This window comes from Triticum dicoccoides, chromosome 2B (assembly GCF_002162155.2).
Source record: "Triticum dicoccoides isolate Atlit2015 ecotype Zavitan chromosome 2B, WEW_v2.0, whole genome shotgun sequence".
Taxonomy (NCBI): Eukaryota; Viridiplantae; Streptophyta; class Magnoliopsida; order Poales; family Poaceae; genus Triticum; species Triticum dicoccoides.
The window spans coordinates 771590355-771608887 of NC_041383.1; the positions used below are offsets into that span (position 1 = coordinate 771590355).

General features: G+C 46.7%; 2 protein-coding genes and 1 long non-coding RNA gene across 5 annotated transcripts; all 3 read left to right on the forward strand.

Annotated features, from left to right (window-relative positions):
• The first annotated feature begins 6245 nt into the window (after positions 1–6245).
• On the forward strand, positions 6246–9119 carry LOC119361362 (protein Rf1, mitochondrial-like). The gene has a single exon (XM_037626608.1). The coding sequence runs from the start codon at positions 6246–6248 to the stop codon at positions 8526–8528; it is 2283 nt and encodes a 760-aa protein (XP_037482505.1). The 3' UTR covers positions 8529–9119.
• Positions 9120–11363: 2244 nt separating this feature from the next.
• Positions 11364–13763, forward strand: LOC119366189. 3 transcript variants are annotated; one of them, XR_005175955.1, is made up of 5 exons: positions 11364–11386; positions 11632–12035; positions 12535–12611; positions 12694–12818; positions 13742–13763. It is a non-coding gene; the product is annotated as an uncharacterized LOC119366189 (long non-coding RNA). The 3 variants fall into 3 exon arrangements; XR_005175954.1 differs by lacking the exon at positions 11364–11386 and having other exon boundaries at positions 11627–11925; positions 11997–12035; XR_005175953.1 differs by lacking the exon at positions 11364–11386 and having other exon boundaries at positions 11627–12035.
• Positions 13764–15184: 1421 nt separating this feature from the next.
• LOC119366188 (protein Rf1, mitochondrial-like) lies at positions 15185–18159 on the forward strand. Its single transcript, XM_037631882.1, has one exon. The coding sequence runs from the start codon at positions 15291–15293 to the stop codon at positions 17613–17615; it is 2325 nt and encodes a 774-aa protein (XP_037487779.1). The 5' UTR covers positions 15185–15290; the 3' UTR covers positions 17616–18159.
• The last annotated feature ends 374 nt before the right edge of the window (positions 18160–18533 follow it).

Consider the following 18533-nt stretch of genomic DNA (forward strand, 5'->3'; position numbering starts at 1 on the left):
ACTGTGCCCCGGTGGCCTGCGCCGACCGCCCTCGCCGCGCCCACGGCCACGCCTCCCCGGTGCTCCTGGTGCCCCGCTGCGGCAACCCCGCCGTGGCCACGGCCACGCCGCGCCCCGGGCAGGCTACGGGCGCCCGTCGCCCGCCTGCCCATTGGACCCGCACCCGTTTGGCCCTGGGCCAATGACATGGGGGCCCCACCCCCCTAAAAAGAACGGTTTTTATTAAAACAAAAATAAAAATAAAATGAAAATGAATTAAAACTAATTAACTAATTAGTTAATTAATTAATTAATTAAGTATTTAATTAATCTAATTAATTCTGTTTAATTAACCCTAACCACTAATTAACCTAATTAACTTTGATTAGGCTAATTAAGTTAATAGAGTATGACGAACGGGACCCACATGTCAGGGTTGACTCAGTCAACCCCTGTTGACTGCTGACGTCAGCATGACATCATGCTGACGTCATTAATACATTTTTTCGAATTAATTAAATAAATAATTAAATTTCAGAAATTAATAAAATCTTTAGAAAATCATATCTTTTAATCCGTAACTCGGATTAAAATGTTTTCAACATGAAAGTTGCTCAGAACGACGAGACGAATCCGGATATGCAGTCCGTTCGTCCGCCACACCCCCCTAACCTATCGAACCCGCAACTTTCCCCCTCCGGCTCCTTTGCCCGAAAACACGAAACACCGGGAATACTTTCCCGGATGATTCCCCCCTTAACCAGTACCACCTCATACCGCGTTAGAACACGTCTAGCTCTGCTTGTTGACCTGTTATGCACTTGCTTGCTATGTATTTACTGTTTCTCCCCCCTCTTCTCTCCGGTAGCCCCCGTGACGATGCTGATGCCCCTGTGGACGACTACGTCACCGACGACCCCTCTCTCTTGCCAGAGCAACCAGGCAAGCCCCCCCTTTGATCACCAGATATCGCCTACTCTTCTCTATACTGCTTGCATTAGAGTAGTGTAGCATGTTACTGCTTTCCGTTAATCCTATTCTGATGCATAGCCTGTCATTGCTGCTACAGTCATTGATACCTTACCCGCAATCCTAAATGCTTAGTATAGGATGCTAGTGTTCCATCAGTGGCCCTACACTCTTGTCCGTCTGCCATGCTATACTACTGGGCTGTGATCACTTCGGGAGGTGATCACGGGCATATACTATATACTTTACACTGTTACATTACCTGTGATACTGTACGGAGTTGGGGGCTGAAAGGACAGGTGGCTCCATCCCGGTAGAGGTGGGCCTGGGTTCCCGACGGTCCCCGACGGTTACTTTGTGGCGGAGCGACAGGGCAGGTTAAGACCACCTAGGAGACAGGTGGGCCTGGCCCTGTTCGGCGTTCGCGGATACTTAACACGCTTAACGAGATCTTGGTATTTGATCTGAGTCGGCTACGAGCCTATACGCACTAACCATCTACGTGGGAGTAGTTATGGGTATCCCGATGTCGTGGTATCAGCCGAAGCACTTCAGACGTCAGCGACGGAGCGGCGCGCGCCGAATTGGACTGGAACGCCACTAGGCTAGGTCTGCTTTCGGCCGCCCACGCAACGTGCAGGTGTGCTCAGGGCGATGGGCCCAGACCCCTGCGCGCTTAGGTTTAGACCGGCGTGCTGGCCTCTCTGTTTTGCCTAGGTGGGGCTGCGACGTGTTGATCTTCCGCGGCCGGGCATGACCCCGAAAAGTGTGTCCGGCCAAATGGGATCGAGCGTGTTGGGCTATGTGGTGCACCCCTGCAGGGAAGTTTAATCTATTCGAATAGCCGTGATCTTCGGTAACAGGACGACTTGGAGTTGTACCTTGACCTTATGACAACTAGAACCGGATACTTAATAAAACACACCCTTCCAAGTGCCAGATACAACCGGTGGTCGCTCTACCTCAGGGATATGAGGAGGGGATCGCCGGGTAGGATTATGCTATGAGATGTTACTTGGAGATGCTACTTGGAGGACGTCGACCTACCCTCTTCTGCCTGTTGCAAGACGAAGGTGACCAGAAGCGTAGTCTTCGATAAGATTAGCTATCCCCCTCTTATTCTGGCATTCTGCAGTTCAGTCCACTGATATGGCCCTTTACACATATACCCATGCATATGTAGTGTAGTTCCTTGCTTGCGAGTACTTTGGATGAGTACTCACGGTTGCTTTCTCCCCCCTTTTTCCCCTTTCCTTTCTTTCTGGTTGTCGCAACCAGATGCTGGAGTCCAGGAGCCAGACGCCACCGTCGACGACGACCCCTATTACACCGGAGGTGCCTACTACTACGTGCTGCCCGCTGACGACGACCTGGAGTAGTTTAGGAGGATCCCAGGCAGGAGGCCTGCGCCTCTTTCGATCTGTATCCCAGTTTGTGCTAGCCTTCTTAAGGCAAACTTGTTTAACTTATGTCTGTACTCAGATATTGTTGCTTCCGCTAACTCGTCTATGATCGAGCACTTGTATTCGAGCCCTCGAGGCCCCTGGCTTGTATTATGATGCTTGTATGACTTATTTATGTTTTAGAGTTGTGTTGTGATATCTTCCCGTGAGTCCCTGATCTTAATCGTACACATTTGCGTGCATGATTAGTGTACGATTGAATCGGGGGCGTCACATTGCCGCGCCAAAACAAGCAATCGGCACGCTGCAAACGCTTTTTTAGCGCCCTGCGCATTGGGCGGCTGTTGGAGATGCTCTTATGCTCATAAATCTTGCAATAGCGATTTATACCTGTTTTTTCTGATTTGGTGTGGTTACAACGGACAAAACAACTTTGTGCCATAAATAAACAAGACGGTATGACCGACTCATCAATCAAGAAAATAAAACTCAAATGATAAGTGTCACACGTGTGGCACTAAGTAACACCGCCTGCTCCCGTCCTCCTCCTGAGTCGCCCCCGCACGGCGGCTGAGAGGCCCCTAGATCACGTCGCCCCCGACTCCCCCTCTCGTCCTCCTCCTTCCTCGCCGCTGCCCGTGGGCACGACCAGGCAAAGCCTTGTCATCGCCGGCGGCAGCGGGAACTAGGTGCCCTCCCGCTCGTGAGGAGCTGGCGCGGGCCGGTGCCCCCGGGCTGGAACGTGGCGTGCGGACGGACGTCATGGCGGGGGCTGGCGGCGCTCCGGCGATCCCATACCCCATGGCAGGCAGCTTCAAGATCTGGGGCGCCACGGTCGCCACGAACAGTGGCGGCGTGACCAGATCGGCGGCGGCGTGGCCGGATCTGGGCCCAGGCGTGAGCTTGGTCTCCGGGGTCATGGTCGGCGCGATGGCGAGTGCGACACGTCGGTAGCTGGATGGATCTGCGGGATTCCATCCTTGTCTGGTCCTTAACAACTCGGGCAACTCCGGGGGAAACCCTGGATCTCCATGGGATCGAGCGATGGCGGTGCTTTTGCGTCGTAGTCCTTCTTCAGGGCATCGTTTTAGAGTTTGCTACGGTTGAAGGGACCAGAGAGGCCGGCGGCGTACGCCTGGTGGCGCAACTCCCGATGAAAATCGCGCCAACTACGGTCATGGCGGACGATGGCGGCGTTTTTGATGTCGTTTCCTTGTCGAGGCATCGTCGTTGCAGTTGGCGTCATCAGGCTCGGGATGCTCCGGGGGAAACCCTAGATCTGGGTCTCCCAGATCGGACGATGATGATGGCTTTCCCTCATGGGGACATCATTTTGGAGCAAGTGATGGCTGGAGGTGACAAGAGGAGGTGCGGTGCTTCATCATATACATTGATGGTGTCGGATCTCGATGGCATGGAGCCCTGGAGATTAGCCGTCTGATGTGCGATGATGGACTCGCGCAGAAGGTCGACGATGTCTGACGTCATGGTGGCGTCGGCAGCTAGACCGGGCACGATACATGCAGCAGTTCAGCTCTGAAGATGGATTGGTGGCAGGTGGCTGCGGCGGCCTCATACCCGGCAGTCGTCCTGGTTGAGGAACACGCCGGACTGGTAGGTGCCCATACCCAACAGGCGTCCTGATTGGGACCTCAGGTCTTAGATGTTAGGTTTTGCTGCGAGGTCTGTTTGGTATTAGGCCCAGACTATCAGCGCCCCTTCATCAACTGAATAGGAGTAGCGACAGATGTTGCTTAGACGGTGGCTTTAGTCTTATTGTTGTATGACTTTGTAAGGTCGTATGTTAATAATTAATAAAATGTTGTATGCATCGTCCAGATGCAGAGGCCGGGGTTCTCCTCCTTATCTGAAAAAAGTAACACTGTATTAACGGTTTTACAATTAAAATTGTCATCTAAAGGAAAAAAAAACCTAAAAATCCTGAAACTTGCCATCCAAACAGAAAGTTGTCATGCTTCATAAATAAAGTTGTCATCTCCGGATAACTAAATTGCCCCGTGGCACGTGTACGGTCCATACGAGATGAGGTTGGCAGGCCGTACCGGGCGAAAGCGAGGGTGCGGAGAACGGGAGAAGGCAAGCAAAGTGAACGGAAAGCACCCGGTTTCCTGTAAAACCAGCGCCGCCAGCCACCCGTTTTCCTCCATCCCACCCTTCCTCCCATCGACACAAGCATCGAGTCAGTTTTCAGCCCAATTCCTCCGCCCCTACAAGAAGAAGAAGGGAGGATCATGGCAGGTCCGGCGAAGGCACCGTGGATGGTGGCGATGAGCGTGGGCGCAATCCACCGGGCAGCCAAGGCCAAGGCCAACGTCAGCGGCAGCGTCTCGCAGGGCGCCAAGCAGCTTCCGGCCTCCGCGGCGGCGGCGGAGGAGAGGCGGCGAGCGGAGAAGGCCGAGGAGGGGCTGAGGACGGTGATGTACCTCAGCTGCTGGAGCCCCAATTAGTACCAGTACCAGCTACCTTCTTCTAGTTCTAGCCTCTGTCAGAAACCTCTATAGCAACAGCCACGCCATGTCACTTGGCTGGTTAGTTCTCTCCTGATTGTAAATACTCTCGACTATGCATCACTCGATGATGATGATGAAATTCCCCTGCTTGAGTTCACAATGCCCTGCTTCAGAAAAGGGGTTTACATTGCCTTCCAATTCCAAACTGTCTGCTCGTTTCAGATTCTTTTGGAATACTATTGCTTCGAGTTGGTCACAATTAAGCTCTGCCCGGTGCTCCATTCAATATACTGGTTTGTTCTTAGAAAGATGATGCCGCCATAACTTCCTCTTCTGTACTTATAACCCAGCGCCTCTCTGGAGCAGAACAGGGGTTTCCACCTCTACGCCAGATGGATCAAATGTGCTCCCAAAACTTGTTGAGGAACAGATTGAAATGGTTGTAATGGCAGATAGAAACATTAAAAGTTTGTTCCTGCACCGTCACATCGGATGTGGCAACTACCTGACAGGGGTTACAGAACTTCCATGAACTTACTACTAGCTAGGATAAAATGATTGCAAAGTAAATTAAGTAATAATTGTACAGAGAGAACAGGCAATATTCAGTACTATCATCTATGTTAATGTTTGAGCAGAAAGCTCGATTTCTCCCTCTATTAGAAACTGATACTTCAACACACCTGAACATGATCCAGAACTCCATCTCCATTAATATCTGTGTGAAGCCCCCCTTCCTCCTCTTGTCAAATGAAGGTGACCATGGGAATCACAAGATTGTGTGACAGAACATAAAGCTTATCAATGCACCATCCCTTGGAATGTTTAACTAAGTCAGTTAATGATCATGGAAGGTTGATTTTGCTGTTAATATTTCGTTTAACTAAGTCAGCGTGTCCATGTTTTTGTTGTGGATAATCATGGAAGGTTGATTTTGCTGTTAATGAAGAGCCGGTTTGATATATAGGGTGGCATTGCACCAACAAAACATGGAGATCAGAGTGGCGCAGCGGAAGCGTGGTGGGCCCATAACCCACAGGTCCCAGGATCGAAACCTGGCTCTGATATTTTTTTATTTACTTTTTTGCCCTACAAGTCTGCTGCATCCGAAACATTCATCTCACCACCAGTCACGGTCCGGACTTGTCAGACACATTCGGGGCAGCTCGCCGCCGGCCAGGCCTCCACGGAGCTGCGCTGCCCCTCCCGCGCTTTCCACTCGGGCGCCGGGGCCTCTTCGTCGCAGCTGCCGAGCGCGGTCGGCATTGATTGCAACCCGCTGCTGGACGGCGGCGGCGGCCGGTTTCGCTGAGAGGCTGGTTGGTGCGCTCGCGCGCCGAGCTCGGTGCGCCTCGTCAGGGGAAGCACGGACGGTGTCAGCCTCTCCAGACTGCGCGCCGACCTCCGCTGGAGACGGCCAGCAATGCCAACCGCCCGCCTGTCCTCCATCTTCACCTCCTCCTTCAAGGCTCCTTCACGAGAGCGCCGAGCTCCCCTCGCCGCCTTGGCTGCTGCCACGGAGCGTGTGCGCGCCGGAACGCTAAGCCAGGAGGACGCGCACCACCTGTTCGACGAATTGCTGAGCCAAGCCGCCACCGTCCCAGTACGCGGGCTCAACAACTTTCTTGCTGCGCTAGCTCGTGCACCGCCCGGACTGCTGTACCGAGGCGCTGGTGCACGGGTGGTGTCGCCCACGTGCTGTACCTATTCCATCCTCATGGACTGCTGCTGCCGTGCAGGCCGCCCGGACTTGGTGCTTGCCTTCTTCGGCCGCCTCCTCAGGTTGGGGCTGCGCTTTGAGGAGGTCATCCCCTTCAACAACCTCCTCAAGGGGCTCTGCCAGGCCAAGCGTTCAAATGAGGCTTTGGACATGCTGCTCCACCGGATGCCCGAACTGGACTGTGCGCCTGATGTCTTCTCGTTCAACATAGTAATCAACGGCTGCTTTAAAGAAGGTGAAGTAGACAAAGCGTGCAATCTCTTCCATGAGATGCCCCAACTGGGAGTTCAACCTGATGTGGTGACCTACACCTCAATCATGGACGCACTAAGCAAGTCCGGAGCAATGGACAAGGCAGAAGTGCTCCTTCGGCAAATGGTTGATCAAGGAATTGAACCAAATATCAGGACATATAGCTGTCTGATCCATGGATATTCTACTTTTGGTCAGTGGAAGGAGGCACTTAGGGTATTCAAAGAAATGGCAAGTCTTGGTGTTGTACCAGACGTTGTCACGTTGAGCTCATTAATCGATTCCCTTTGCAGGCACAGAAGGACAAAGCAAGCTAGAGAAATTTTTGACTCTATGGCTGCAAAGGGCCTGAAACCTAATATCGTCTCCTACTCTACTATGCTTAATGGGTATGTCAAAGAAGGATCCTTCGAGGATATGACTGATCTCTTCAATTCGATGGTACGGAATGGTATTGTACCTAACCACCATATTTTCAACATACTGATCAATGCATATGCTAAACGTGGACTGATGGATGAGGCTATGCACATGTTCGAAGTAATGAGGCAACAAGGAGTAAACCCAGATGTATTTGGCTATCAAATCATAATGGATTCACTTTGTAAAATGGGTAAGATGGATGCTGCTCTGGACAAATTTAATCAGATGGTCAATCAAGGAGTTTCACCTAACAAAGCTGTTTACCAATGCCTGGTTCTGGGTTCTTGCTCTCATGGTGATTTTGTGAAAGCCAAGGAATTGATTTCTGAAGCGGTTAATAGAGGTCTGTGTTCTAACAGTGTGTTCTTCTATCCTGTAATAAACGACCTTTGCAAAGAAGGAAAGGTAAAGGAGGCACAGGATATGTTTGACTTCATCCTAGGTATTGGTCAGCGGCCTGATGTGATTATGTACACTTCACTGATGGATGGATATTGCCTTGTTGGCAAGGTGGACAAAGCACTGAGTGTACTCGATGCTATGAAATTTGCTGGCCTTCAACCTGATGATGTTGTATATGGTACACTTCTTAATGGCTACTGTAAAATTGGAAGGATCGCCGATGGATTGAGTCTTTTCAGGGAAATGTCACTCAGCGGGGTTAAGCCCACTACTATTATGTACAACATTATACTTGATGGGCTGTTTCGCTCCGGGAGAACAGTTTCTGCAAAGGAAGAATTCGATACAATGATTGAAAGTGGCATACCGGTGGGCATTGACACATGCACCATAGTTCTTAGTGGACTTTGCAAAAATAATTGCACTGATGAAGCAATAGAGCTGTTCAAGAAATTATGTGCAATGAATGTGAAGTTTGATGTCATAATACTCAATACCATGATTTCTTCAATGTTTAAGACTAGGAGAATTGAAGAAGCCAAGGATTTGTTTGCTACTATATCAACCATAGGGTTGGTGCCTTCTGTTGTGACTTACAGTGTAATGATGACGAATTTCATAAAAGAAGGGTCGCTGGCAGAGGCTGATGATATGTTTTTAGCAATGGAGAAGGCTAGCTGTGCTCCCAACTCCATCCTGCTAAATCAAGTGGTCAGGGCGTTGCTGAAAAAAGGTGCAGTTGTGAAGGCTGCAACTTATCTCGCTAAACTTGATGCTAAACAGCTGTCAGTTGAAGCCTCAACGATTTCGTTAATAGTATTTCTCTTCTCAGGGGAAGGGAAACTAAGGGAGCACGTAGAGTTGCTTCCAGTAAAGTACCAGCCTCCTGAGAGTTCGGCTGACAGTTGAAAGAGTATACTTGAAACTTCCTACTTAAAAACAAGGTGGTAAATTGAAATAACAAGCCTGACTCCTGAAGGTCATATGAGTTTCTCCCTTTTTGTGATGAAGAAAGTGTAACTCTGATCTGGAATGTTTGGATATCTGTCACACATTACATATTTATCAGCATCCAAAGTTTGTGGCAAAGTACTTTGCTACTTGCCTCTGGGAATACTCAATCTCAGCGTTTATGCATTCATGCAACAAGAAGGGGTGACCAAGGAGTGCAACACAAACCAGATATAAAATAGTCTATTTAATAACTGTGAGATGGTTGATCTACTGCTTTTGGGATTCTCATCTCAGAAACATTTGTCATGGTGCACTCTAGGGTGTTGTGCGATTACCGTGAAGAAAAATTCTAGGTAAAAGGTTGTGCGATCTGGGTGCCTCCATTGGATGCACACATTACACATATTCTGGATGGTCATGATCGGTCAGTCAGTCAAATAGCAGTACGTGTAAAAGTAGATCCTTTGGTTGAAACACAATGCTTGTCTCTGAAACCAAATAAAATACTGCATTATTTGAAAGAAGTAGAATGAATTACCCGACAAAGTATGCATTTCCAACAGAACATGAGCTTGTTTTGAAAAGAAAAAGAGAACATGAGCTTCCTTCTCTGGCTTTCTGTTGTGGAAATTGCAGGAGTTGATTATTTTGTTAGTCTTGTGACCTTCTGGTCAACCTGTATCTCAACCTGGAAGGGGTAGACAATATATATCTTGTCAACAATGGAGAAGTCTAGCTGTGCTCTCAACTCTCAGTTGCCAAAAAACATGTGGTCAGGGTGTTACTGGAGAAAGGTGAAGTAACCAGGGCAGGAGATTATCTTTCTACTCCCTCCGTTCCGATTTACTCGTCGTAGTTTTAGTTCAAATTTTGAACTAAAACCACGACGAGTAAATCAGAACGGAGGGAGTACAATTGATGAAAAGAATTTACTACTCGAAGCTTCAGCCATTGAGTTTGTAGTTGCTGACCTCTCTCTTCCAAACGAAAGAGACATGCCAGAAATTTTAGTCTTTTTTTCCTCTGGACGTCTAAGGATGCTGTAATAATTTGTGTCCGGCCTGAGGTTCTCTGGACGGTTTCATTTGAATGAAACCGGAAGCGGGAGGCTCCTTAATTCCAAGAAAGAAAACAAAATCATGTGTGTATGCTACCGGGACAAGAACCAACTCCAAGCAATAAGCTTCCAGAAGAATCCCAAGCAGACATACTGGTTTGGGTCGCACTGTCAAGTCAAGTCAAGGTTTATTTTTCTCTGGAGCAGGGTAATAATGTGAACTCAAATTGGGGAAGCTTTCATCATCATCGTTTGTCCCAACACATATTAACAATCAGGAGGGGATTGGTTGGCCGGCCGAGCCAATTAATTCTGGCCAAGATTCAATGAGCATAACTAAATTTAATTTTACAAAATATATCATGTCTTTCCATAGATCGTTACTCATGTGAATTATCTATACACCATGGAAAAATGTTATATGCAGAGTGTCCGGCTGTTTGCCGAGTGTTTTTTCACGGGGTTCTCGGCAAACATGGCCTTTGCTGAGTATCTCATATAAAACACTTGGCAAAACAAGGGTATTCGGCAAATAGAAACTTTCTCGAGTATTGTACTCGACAAAGTAGGGTCTTTGCCGAAATAGGTCTTTGGCAAAACAAGGGTACTAGGCAAATTTTGTTGCCACTGTTGTTCTTTGTACTATCACGATTGATTATAAATAGATAAGATGTTTCTCCCTTAGAGAGAATCAAATAACATTATACTGAAATAGTGCATTACTAAGCGACAAATCACACAGAAGAGGACGCCCACGATATATGTGCCCTTAAGGCGTGGTGTCCATGGGGATAAGAAACTGAGTTGGGTTTCAAGTGGTACCTGAATGTCTACACCTTGACAAGCTTGACTAAACACTCCCCTACTAGATTTCACAAGAGAGCCTTCTATTGTCGTTTTTAGAACTGAATATATTTGATGCGTGGTTCAATAGAAATGTGGACACACGGATAGTGCCTTTTCACTATCAAACAGTCCCAACAAAAAGACTCTCTGCAAAATCAATTCTGGTGTCTTGTTTGTTGTTTTATTTGATGTGAGGTAATATTTTGTTGCAGTGCTTAGCATATTTTATCTTTTCGTTTTTTGTTTGAAGAAAGATGTTTTTCTTCCTTAAGAAAATATTATTTCGTAAATAGAACAATAGTCACCATACATGATCTTCCACCAAGTAGAAATTTTTGTGTGTGCAACTAAGATTGATTTCCAGGTCAGTTTGTGAAGGTGCGGCCCCATTCCCCCACCCCTGTCTGGGTTTGCTAGGAGCGCGCCCACTGCCCACACCCGACCTCGCCACCGGGCCGCATCTTGGCAGAGCTAACACCGTAGGCCTCCATCTCCTCTGCCGAAGATGGGTTATTATCACATCCATCCCCACCCAAGAGCGCTCTAATCCTCTCGACAACAATGCTCACCACAGTTGCAGTTGCGGGCGCGGAAGCCGCTGTCCCATACCGAGGACGTGCAGACTGCAGGCATGTTTTAGATTGTGATTGTGAAAGGCAGACAATTATGGTCTGCGATACTTTTTTACCAGAAATACTGAACATGTTCTGATTTTACTAGAAGATTCATGTGGGCATTCATGTTATTGAAGAATTTTTTGAAATGGAAAGCTGAAGGCTGAATGTTTTTCCATTAACATTCTACATGTGCTGCTATAGATTGGTCAATGAAGGCCTCAACCATTGGAGGCACAAAATTGTGAAGCTTAAGATTCTCCATCCTTGTTTCAATCTCCGAGGATTTCTCAATGGTGAGCATTGCTTTTGTTTCCCTTGTCCTAATCGCTACCTCAAGATGCAATAGTTCTTATTGTACTACTTGGATTGTTATCTCATTGTAGTCTCTACTGTTATTTAATATAATAATAGTCCTATATTTCTCATGCATGAGGGTTTGTTTAACACGGATAAGCCTTTTTACCTTATTCTTGCTCTACACACTACATATCAGTTAAATGAATTTCTGATATGATTGCTTCAATAATAATTTTTGCAGAAGCACATGCTGATGGTGCACTTGCCTTTGGAATAATTACTTTGCTCTACAACAGTATGAAGGGTAAGCTAATTCTATTGTCACTGTGCTTCACACTTCTCTGTCATGGTTTACAGATTCAGAGCTAGCAATTATGCTAAAGGCAGAGACAGAGAAGGGGATTAGTGGAGTGGATTTTTCATTTTCAGTACTGGGTTTTACCATGACCCTGTCGTTGCCTCGTACTACAACAACATATATGGTCAGTACTACATCTATGAGAATGGATATTACGTGTTATGGACTTCAGATGCGGTACTTACAAGTTCATCTGGTTACTCGAAATTTCTCGATGTGTCATTTTCTTACAGATAAATACTTAATAGGTACAGAGCTGCTGAGAGAAGGGTAGACATATCTACAAAGTTATGTATTTCCTACAGTTATTTCTCTTTTGTGTGCTAAAATACGTTTTCTGAACCAAGGGTGATGAGCAATTATTAAAAATTAAGTACTCCCTCCGGTCAATTGACGCTGCTTTAGTACAAAGTTAGTGCAACTTTGTACTAAGCCACCATCAATTAATACGGATCAGAGGGAATATAATATTTGGTGACGCATGTTTTTCATTGGTAATCTATTTCTTAAAATAAATATTTTAATTCCCTATTGATTTTGTTTTATTGCCACACTTGTTTAGGCGAGGCCCTTTGTAAAAGATTGTAGAACCTATACAGCCTACTATCTACAAACATGGTCCTGATTTGGGATGGAATCAAATGACGTTTCTGTTCTCTGAACCCCATTTGTAGAGCTATGCTAAAGTGTTAAAAAGTGTACATATGCCATGTTCTACAATTAACTTATCTTACCTATGAATGCCCTCGCAGAAAACATGTTAATATTTGTTCCATTGTCTTTCAGGAGGGCCACAAGCCTAGTATGATTTGTCAGAGCGACATCTACCCTCCCTGCCACAAATGATTGATCCTTTTAACCAGGTTTGGGAATAGAAACATTAGGGCTTTTGCTGAATGGATTGTAGCTTTTGTCTTGCACTGAACTTAACAAGTGCCTATGCAGTTTCAGAATCCGAACTTTCGTTTCATTAAACAAGAAAAGCGAGGTTGGTCGTCCATGATGCATTTATAGATCCATTTGATGATGAATCCCATCCCATCTTGAATACCCCTCCCTTCATTTCAAAGGTACTAGACTACTAGCTAGCATTACCTTGTTTGTGTTTGCCGATTAAGTTTTGAGATGGATAGCTATTATTTTTATTCTGAATCTTTTATATATGACAACTTCTGTACATACTTATGTCCAGATAAATCAGCTATGTAGTTTTGATATTTCATATATACCATCAATTTTTTCCTCAAGCAATGAGATTAAAATCAGTTCTGTGTTGTGCAACAAATATCATCAGAGTGATCACTCCAAGATTTTAATATTGGTAATTATGTATGGTCCTAGCCATTTTTGGTAGCAATACTGTAGCCAAGATATAGTATGTACTGTCATTTTTCTTTTTGTGGTTGAAAGATATGACAGTTCAGTTGTCCAACAAGAATTTTAGAGGTTACTTCAGAACTTTGGGTCATTAGTTTGGAGAAACATTTTAGGCTTTCCCTTCTTCTGCTGTTGTTCATGAGGATATCCCTTTTTTAAAAATTATTGCGTTAATTAAGAAAAGGCTATACCATGTTATTTGGAAATTTATCTCAGCTTTTTTGTTTGCAAATTGATTTGTTGAACTTTCGGTGTAAGGAGATCAACTACCTCTTGCTTGCATTGCATGTTAAAACGCTTTGGTGAAGAAATATGTAATATAAGAGGTATTCTCCTCTTCAGTTCGACTTCTTGACAAATGAAATAAAAGTGAATTCTTAATGGAAATACACCCGATCCTTTCTATATGGCAATGACAGTTCTAGGATTAGTAGTTCTACTTAATATTTCTTATTATTTGTTGTCAAATACACCTAAAGGCACCATACTATTTATTTTTGTTAATAATCATTGACTTGATATTAGAGCTTTATCGTCTCAGTTTATATTTTTCCAAATGGATTTGCTTATCAAATGGTTGTCTCTTGGGTAATGTGTGCACTTAATTCAAGCCAAGTTATGAACTGGAATGCATTTGCAGGCAGAGGAGCGTGTCCGGCTATTGTCGTACGAGAAGAAGCTAGTGTGTGCAGTTGAGGACCCAGGATGCTAACGGTGTAGAGCCGTTCACCATCACCAGGGCTTCCATCATGGTCCTCCGGACCAAGCTCAACATATCCGCCGACGACCGCCGCCTTCGTCGACGACTTGTCATGGAGGATCGTTGCCGTCTGCAATGACTCACCTGAATGTACGCCTGTGATGGCATTTTAGTTTCTTCCCCACGAGAAGCATCAATACAATAAGTTTATCAAGAATTGCATGAATGTGCTATCCAGATCCAAAAAAAAATATGAAGGTGTCGTTCCCCTACCTGGCACTACCCAGTCCATTTTAGTCTTATTGTTTCACTCAGCAACTTTACAGCTACTTCCATATTCCTCTGCTTAGTCTTAGACAAATACAGATAAGAAATTGAGCATTCCTCTGCTTAATCTGATCTATTAACAATACTTAGGGCGTGTTCGGTAGTCCTCCAGCCTCTCAAATCCTCAACTCCAGACTCGGAGTCCAGCCGAACGGTCCAAATCCGGGCTATTGGACAGAGAAGCTGGCTATTGACGCAGTGTAAAATTGAAGCCAGCCAGCAGGAGACCGCCGAGCCCTGTAGCCGGCCGTCACCCTCTCCGCTCGAAGCCCGGCATCTCGATCGTCCTACGCCGCGGCCGTTCCAATCAGCTAGGAGAAGTCGAGGCCGCGGGAGTAACAGCAGTCGCTCCCATCCCTGACCCCCGACGGCCTCGCCGGATCCAGAGGAGGTCGCTCCGGCGACCTTGGCTACCCCATCCCGACTCGTAGTCCGCCTGCATCGCCGTCCATCTCTCATCCCCTTCACAACCCGCTCGTTGGCCTCTGATCTGATGTGCTTCGTTGACCAGGAGAGATCCAGATTTTTTCTTGAATATCCAGGAGGGAGATAGATGGGCTGTACATGGTCCGCCGTGAGGTTGATCAATGGGCTTCGAGCCAGCTAGAACGGGCCAGAATCGTTATTTCTGGGCTTTCGGCCTGGCGGATCGATTCCAGCAAGAAGCTAGCGCACCGAAGTTGACGAGAGAAGCTGGCTGCTGATTACGATCGACGGAGTTGAGGATTTACCAGCCATGAGCCATGGAGGACTACCGAACAGGCCCTTGGTATAGACAAGAAACTGAAAGGGGCGCACCCCACCTGGCAGTCTGGCACCGCCCGCCCGCAGCTTCCTTTCAGGCGGCGCCCCAACCACTAGTAAATCATAAGTGCCGTTGTACTACCCACCCGACACCCCAAGCACACGCCCCCGGCGCCGCGGCGGCATCCCAACTCCTCCGTCCGGCTATCTCTCACCCCTCTCCGGCCACGGCCAGATTCGCCAGCCGCGTACGAGGCCGCTCGCCGGCGGGCATGCCCACGGGTCTTGCCTCCTGCGTTCCCTTCCTCGTCGACGGAGGTGCGCCTCTTCAGCGGACGCACGCACCTCCCCAGTCCCCAGAGGGTGAGTCGAGCTCGGCTGGAATCAGCCAGCAATGCCAACCGCCCGCCTGTCCTCCATCTCCACCTCCTCCTTCAGGGCTCCTTCACGTAAACCACGAGCCCCCCTCGCCGCCTTGGCTGCCGCCACGGAACGCGTTCGCGCTGGAACGCTAAGCCGGGAGGACGCACACCACCTGTTCGACGAATTGCAAGGCCAAGCCACCGCCGTCCCGGAACGCGGGCTCAACAACTTTCTTGCCGCACTAGCCCGTGCTCCGCCCTCATCTGCCTGCAGCGATGGTCCGGGCCTTCCCTTTGCCCTCTTCAACCGCATGTCCCGAGGCGCTGGTGCACGGGTGGTGTCGCCTACGCTCTGTACCTATTCCATCCTCATGGACTGCTGCTGCCGCGCAGGCCGCCCGGACTTGGTGGTTGCCTTCTTCGGCCGCCTCCTCAGGTTGGGGCTGCGCTTGAATGTCATCTCCTTCAACAACCTCCTCAAGGGGCTCTGCCAGGCCAAGCGTTCAAATGAGGCTTTGGACATGCTGCTCCACCGGATGCCCGAACTGGACTGTGCGCCTGATGTCTTCTCGTTCAACATAGTAATCAACGGCTGCTTTAGAGAAGGTGAAGTAGACAAAGCATGTAATCTCTTCCATGAGATGCCCCAACTGGGAGTTCAACCTGATGTGGTCACCTACACCTCAATCATGGACGCACTAAGCAAGTCCGGAGCAATGGACAAGGCAGAAGTGCTCCTTCGGCAAATGGTTGATCAAGGAATTGAACCCAATATCATTACGTATACTAGTCTGATCCATGGATATTCTACTTTGGGTCAGTGGAAGGCAGCAGTTAGGGTATTCAAAGAGATGGTAAGTGTTGGTGTTCTACCAAATGCTGTCACGTTGAACTCATTTATGGATTCACTTTGCAAGCATAGAAGGACAAAGGAAGCTAGAGATATTTTTGACTCCATGGCTGCAAAGGGCCACAAACCTAATATTGCCTCCTACTCTACTATGCTTAATGGGTATGCGAAACAAGGATGCTTCGATGATATGACTGGTCTCTTCAATTCGATGCTACAGAATGGTGTTGTACCAAACCACCATATTTTCAACATACTGATCAATGCATATGCTAAACGTGGACTGATGGATGAGGCTATGCACATGTTCGAAGTAATGAGGCAACAAGGAGTAAACCCAGATGTATTTAGCTATCAAATTGTAATGGATTCACTTTGTAAAATGGGTAGGATGGATGCTGCTCTGGACAAATTTAATCAGATGGTCAATCAAGGAGTTTCACCTAACAAAGCTGTTTACCAATGCCTGGTTCTGGGTTCTTGTTCTCATGGTCATTTTGTGAAAGCCAAGGAATTGATTTCTGAAGCAGTTAATAGAGGTCTGTGTTCTAACAGTGTGTTCTTCTATCCTGTAATAAACGACCTGTGCAAAGAAGGAAAGGTGAAGGAGGCACAGGATATGTTTGAGTTCATTGTAGGTATTGGTCAGCGGCCTGATGTGATTATGTACAATTCACTGATGGATGGATATTGCCTTGTTGGCAAAGTGGAGGAAGCACTGAGAGTACTTGATGCTATGAAGTCTGCTGGCCTCCAACCTACTGCTGTTACGTATGGTATACTTCTTAATGGCTACTGTAAAATTGGAAGGATTGCCGCTGGATTGAGTCTTTTCATGGAAATGTCACTCAGCGGGGTTAAGCCCACTACTATTATGTACAACATTATACTTGATGGGCTGTTTCGCTCCGGGAGAACAGATTCTGCAAAGGAAAAATTCCGTACGATGAGCGAAAGTGGCATACCAGTGGGCATTGACACATACAACATAGTTCTTAGTGGACTTTGTAAAAATAATTGCGCTGGTGAAGCAATAGAGCTGTTCAAGAAACTACGTGCAATGAATGTGAAGGTTGATGTCAAAACACTCACTATCATGATTTCTGCAATGTTTAAAAGTAGGAGAATTGAAGAAGCCAAGGAGTTGTTTGCTACTATATCAGCCATCGGGTTGGTGCCTTCTGTTGTGACTTACAGTGTAATGATGACGAATTTCATAAAAGAAGGGTCGCTGGCAGAGACTGATGATATGTTTTTAGCAATGGAGAAGGCTAGCTGTGCTCCCGACTCCATCCTGCTAAATCAAGTGGTCAGGGCGTTGCTGGAAAAAGGTGCAGTTGTAAAGGCTGCAACTTATCTCGCTAAACTTGATGCTAAACAGCTGTCAGTTGAAGCTTCAACGATTTCGTTAATAGTATCTCTCTTCTCAGGGGAAGGGAAACTAAGGGAGCACGTAGAGTTGCTTCCAGTAAAGTACCAGCCTCCTGAGAGTTCGACTGACAATTGAAAGAGTATACTTGAAACTTCGTACTTAAAAAAAAGGTGGTAAATTGAAACAAGAAGCCTGAGGGTCATATGAGTTTCCCCCTTTTTGTGACGAAGAAAGTGTAACTCTGATCTGGAATGTTTAGATATCTGTCACACATTACATATTTATCAGCATCCAAGTTTGTGGCAAATTACTTAGCTACTTTCCTCTGGGAATACCCAATCTCGGCGTTTATGCATTCATGCAGCAAGAAGGCGTGACCAAGGAGTGCAACACAAACCAGATATAAAACTCCAACTAAGCTATTATGTTCATGAGATGGTTGATGCACTGTTTTTGCTCTCTGTTGATGATAGTTACTATTATGTTCACTCTTAAAACTCCAACTAAGCTATGATCTCTCTCTTCATAATGTTACAGAAAGCTAGGTTGCTCTAGATTAAATGCTTGCATTTTTTAAATTTCAGCAACCATTGCACGTAAACCCAATTTGTCAGCAGGTTACTTTCAGTTATACCTCTCTCAACAGTAGTGCTAATTTCCTTTTCTGTGAAGCGTTAAGTGTGTTATATTGTATTCATGGGCTGCAGACCGGTGAACAGTATTGAGCTGTGTTCTCATCTAAAATCCAGTTGCTGCGTAGTGCACTTTAGTCAGTATAATCTGATGTTATGTGCTAAGCATGTTTTGAAGATGAGAAGCGTTAAGCTACTCCCAGGAACTGCTGACTGTAAAAATACATTGCAGAGGCCTAGGTAAGAAACATTTACCTTTATTCATTGTATTGACAGACTGACTGATCATGAACAGAGCGTGAAGGATCAGCGCTGTACTGCCATTGGGATTCTCATCTAGGGAACATTTGTCATGGTGCATTCTAGGGTGTTGTGCGATTAACTTGAAGGATTTTTTTAGATAAAAAGTTGTGCAATCTGG

What these genes read in the sequence shown, in the direction of transcription:
- LOC119361362 (XM_037626608.1), top strand. Translation starts at nt 6,246, where the DNA reads ATGCCAACCGCCCGCCTGTCCTCCATCTTCACCTCCTCCTTCAAGGCT.
- LOC119366188 (XM_037631882.1), top strand. Translation starts at nt 15,291, where the DNA reads ATGCCAACCGCCCGCCTGTCCTCCATCTCCACCTCCTCCTTCAGGGCT.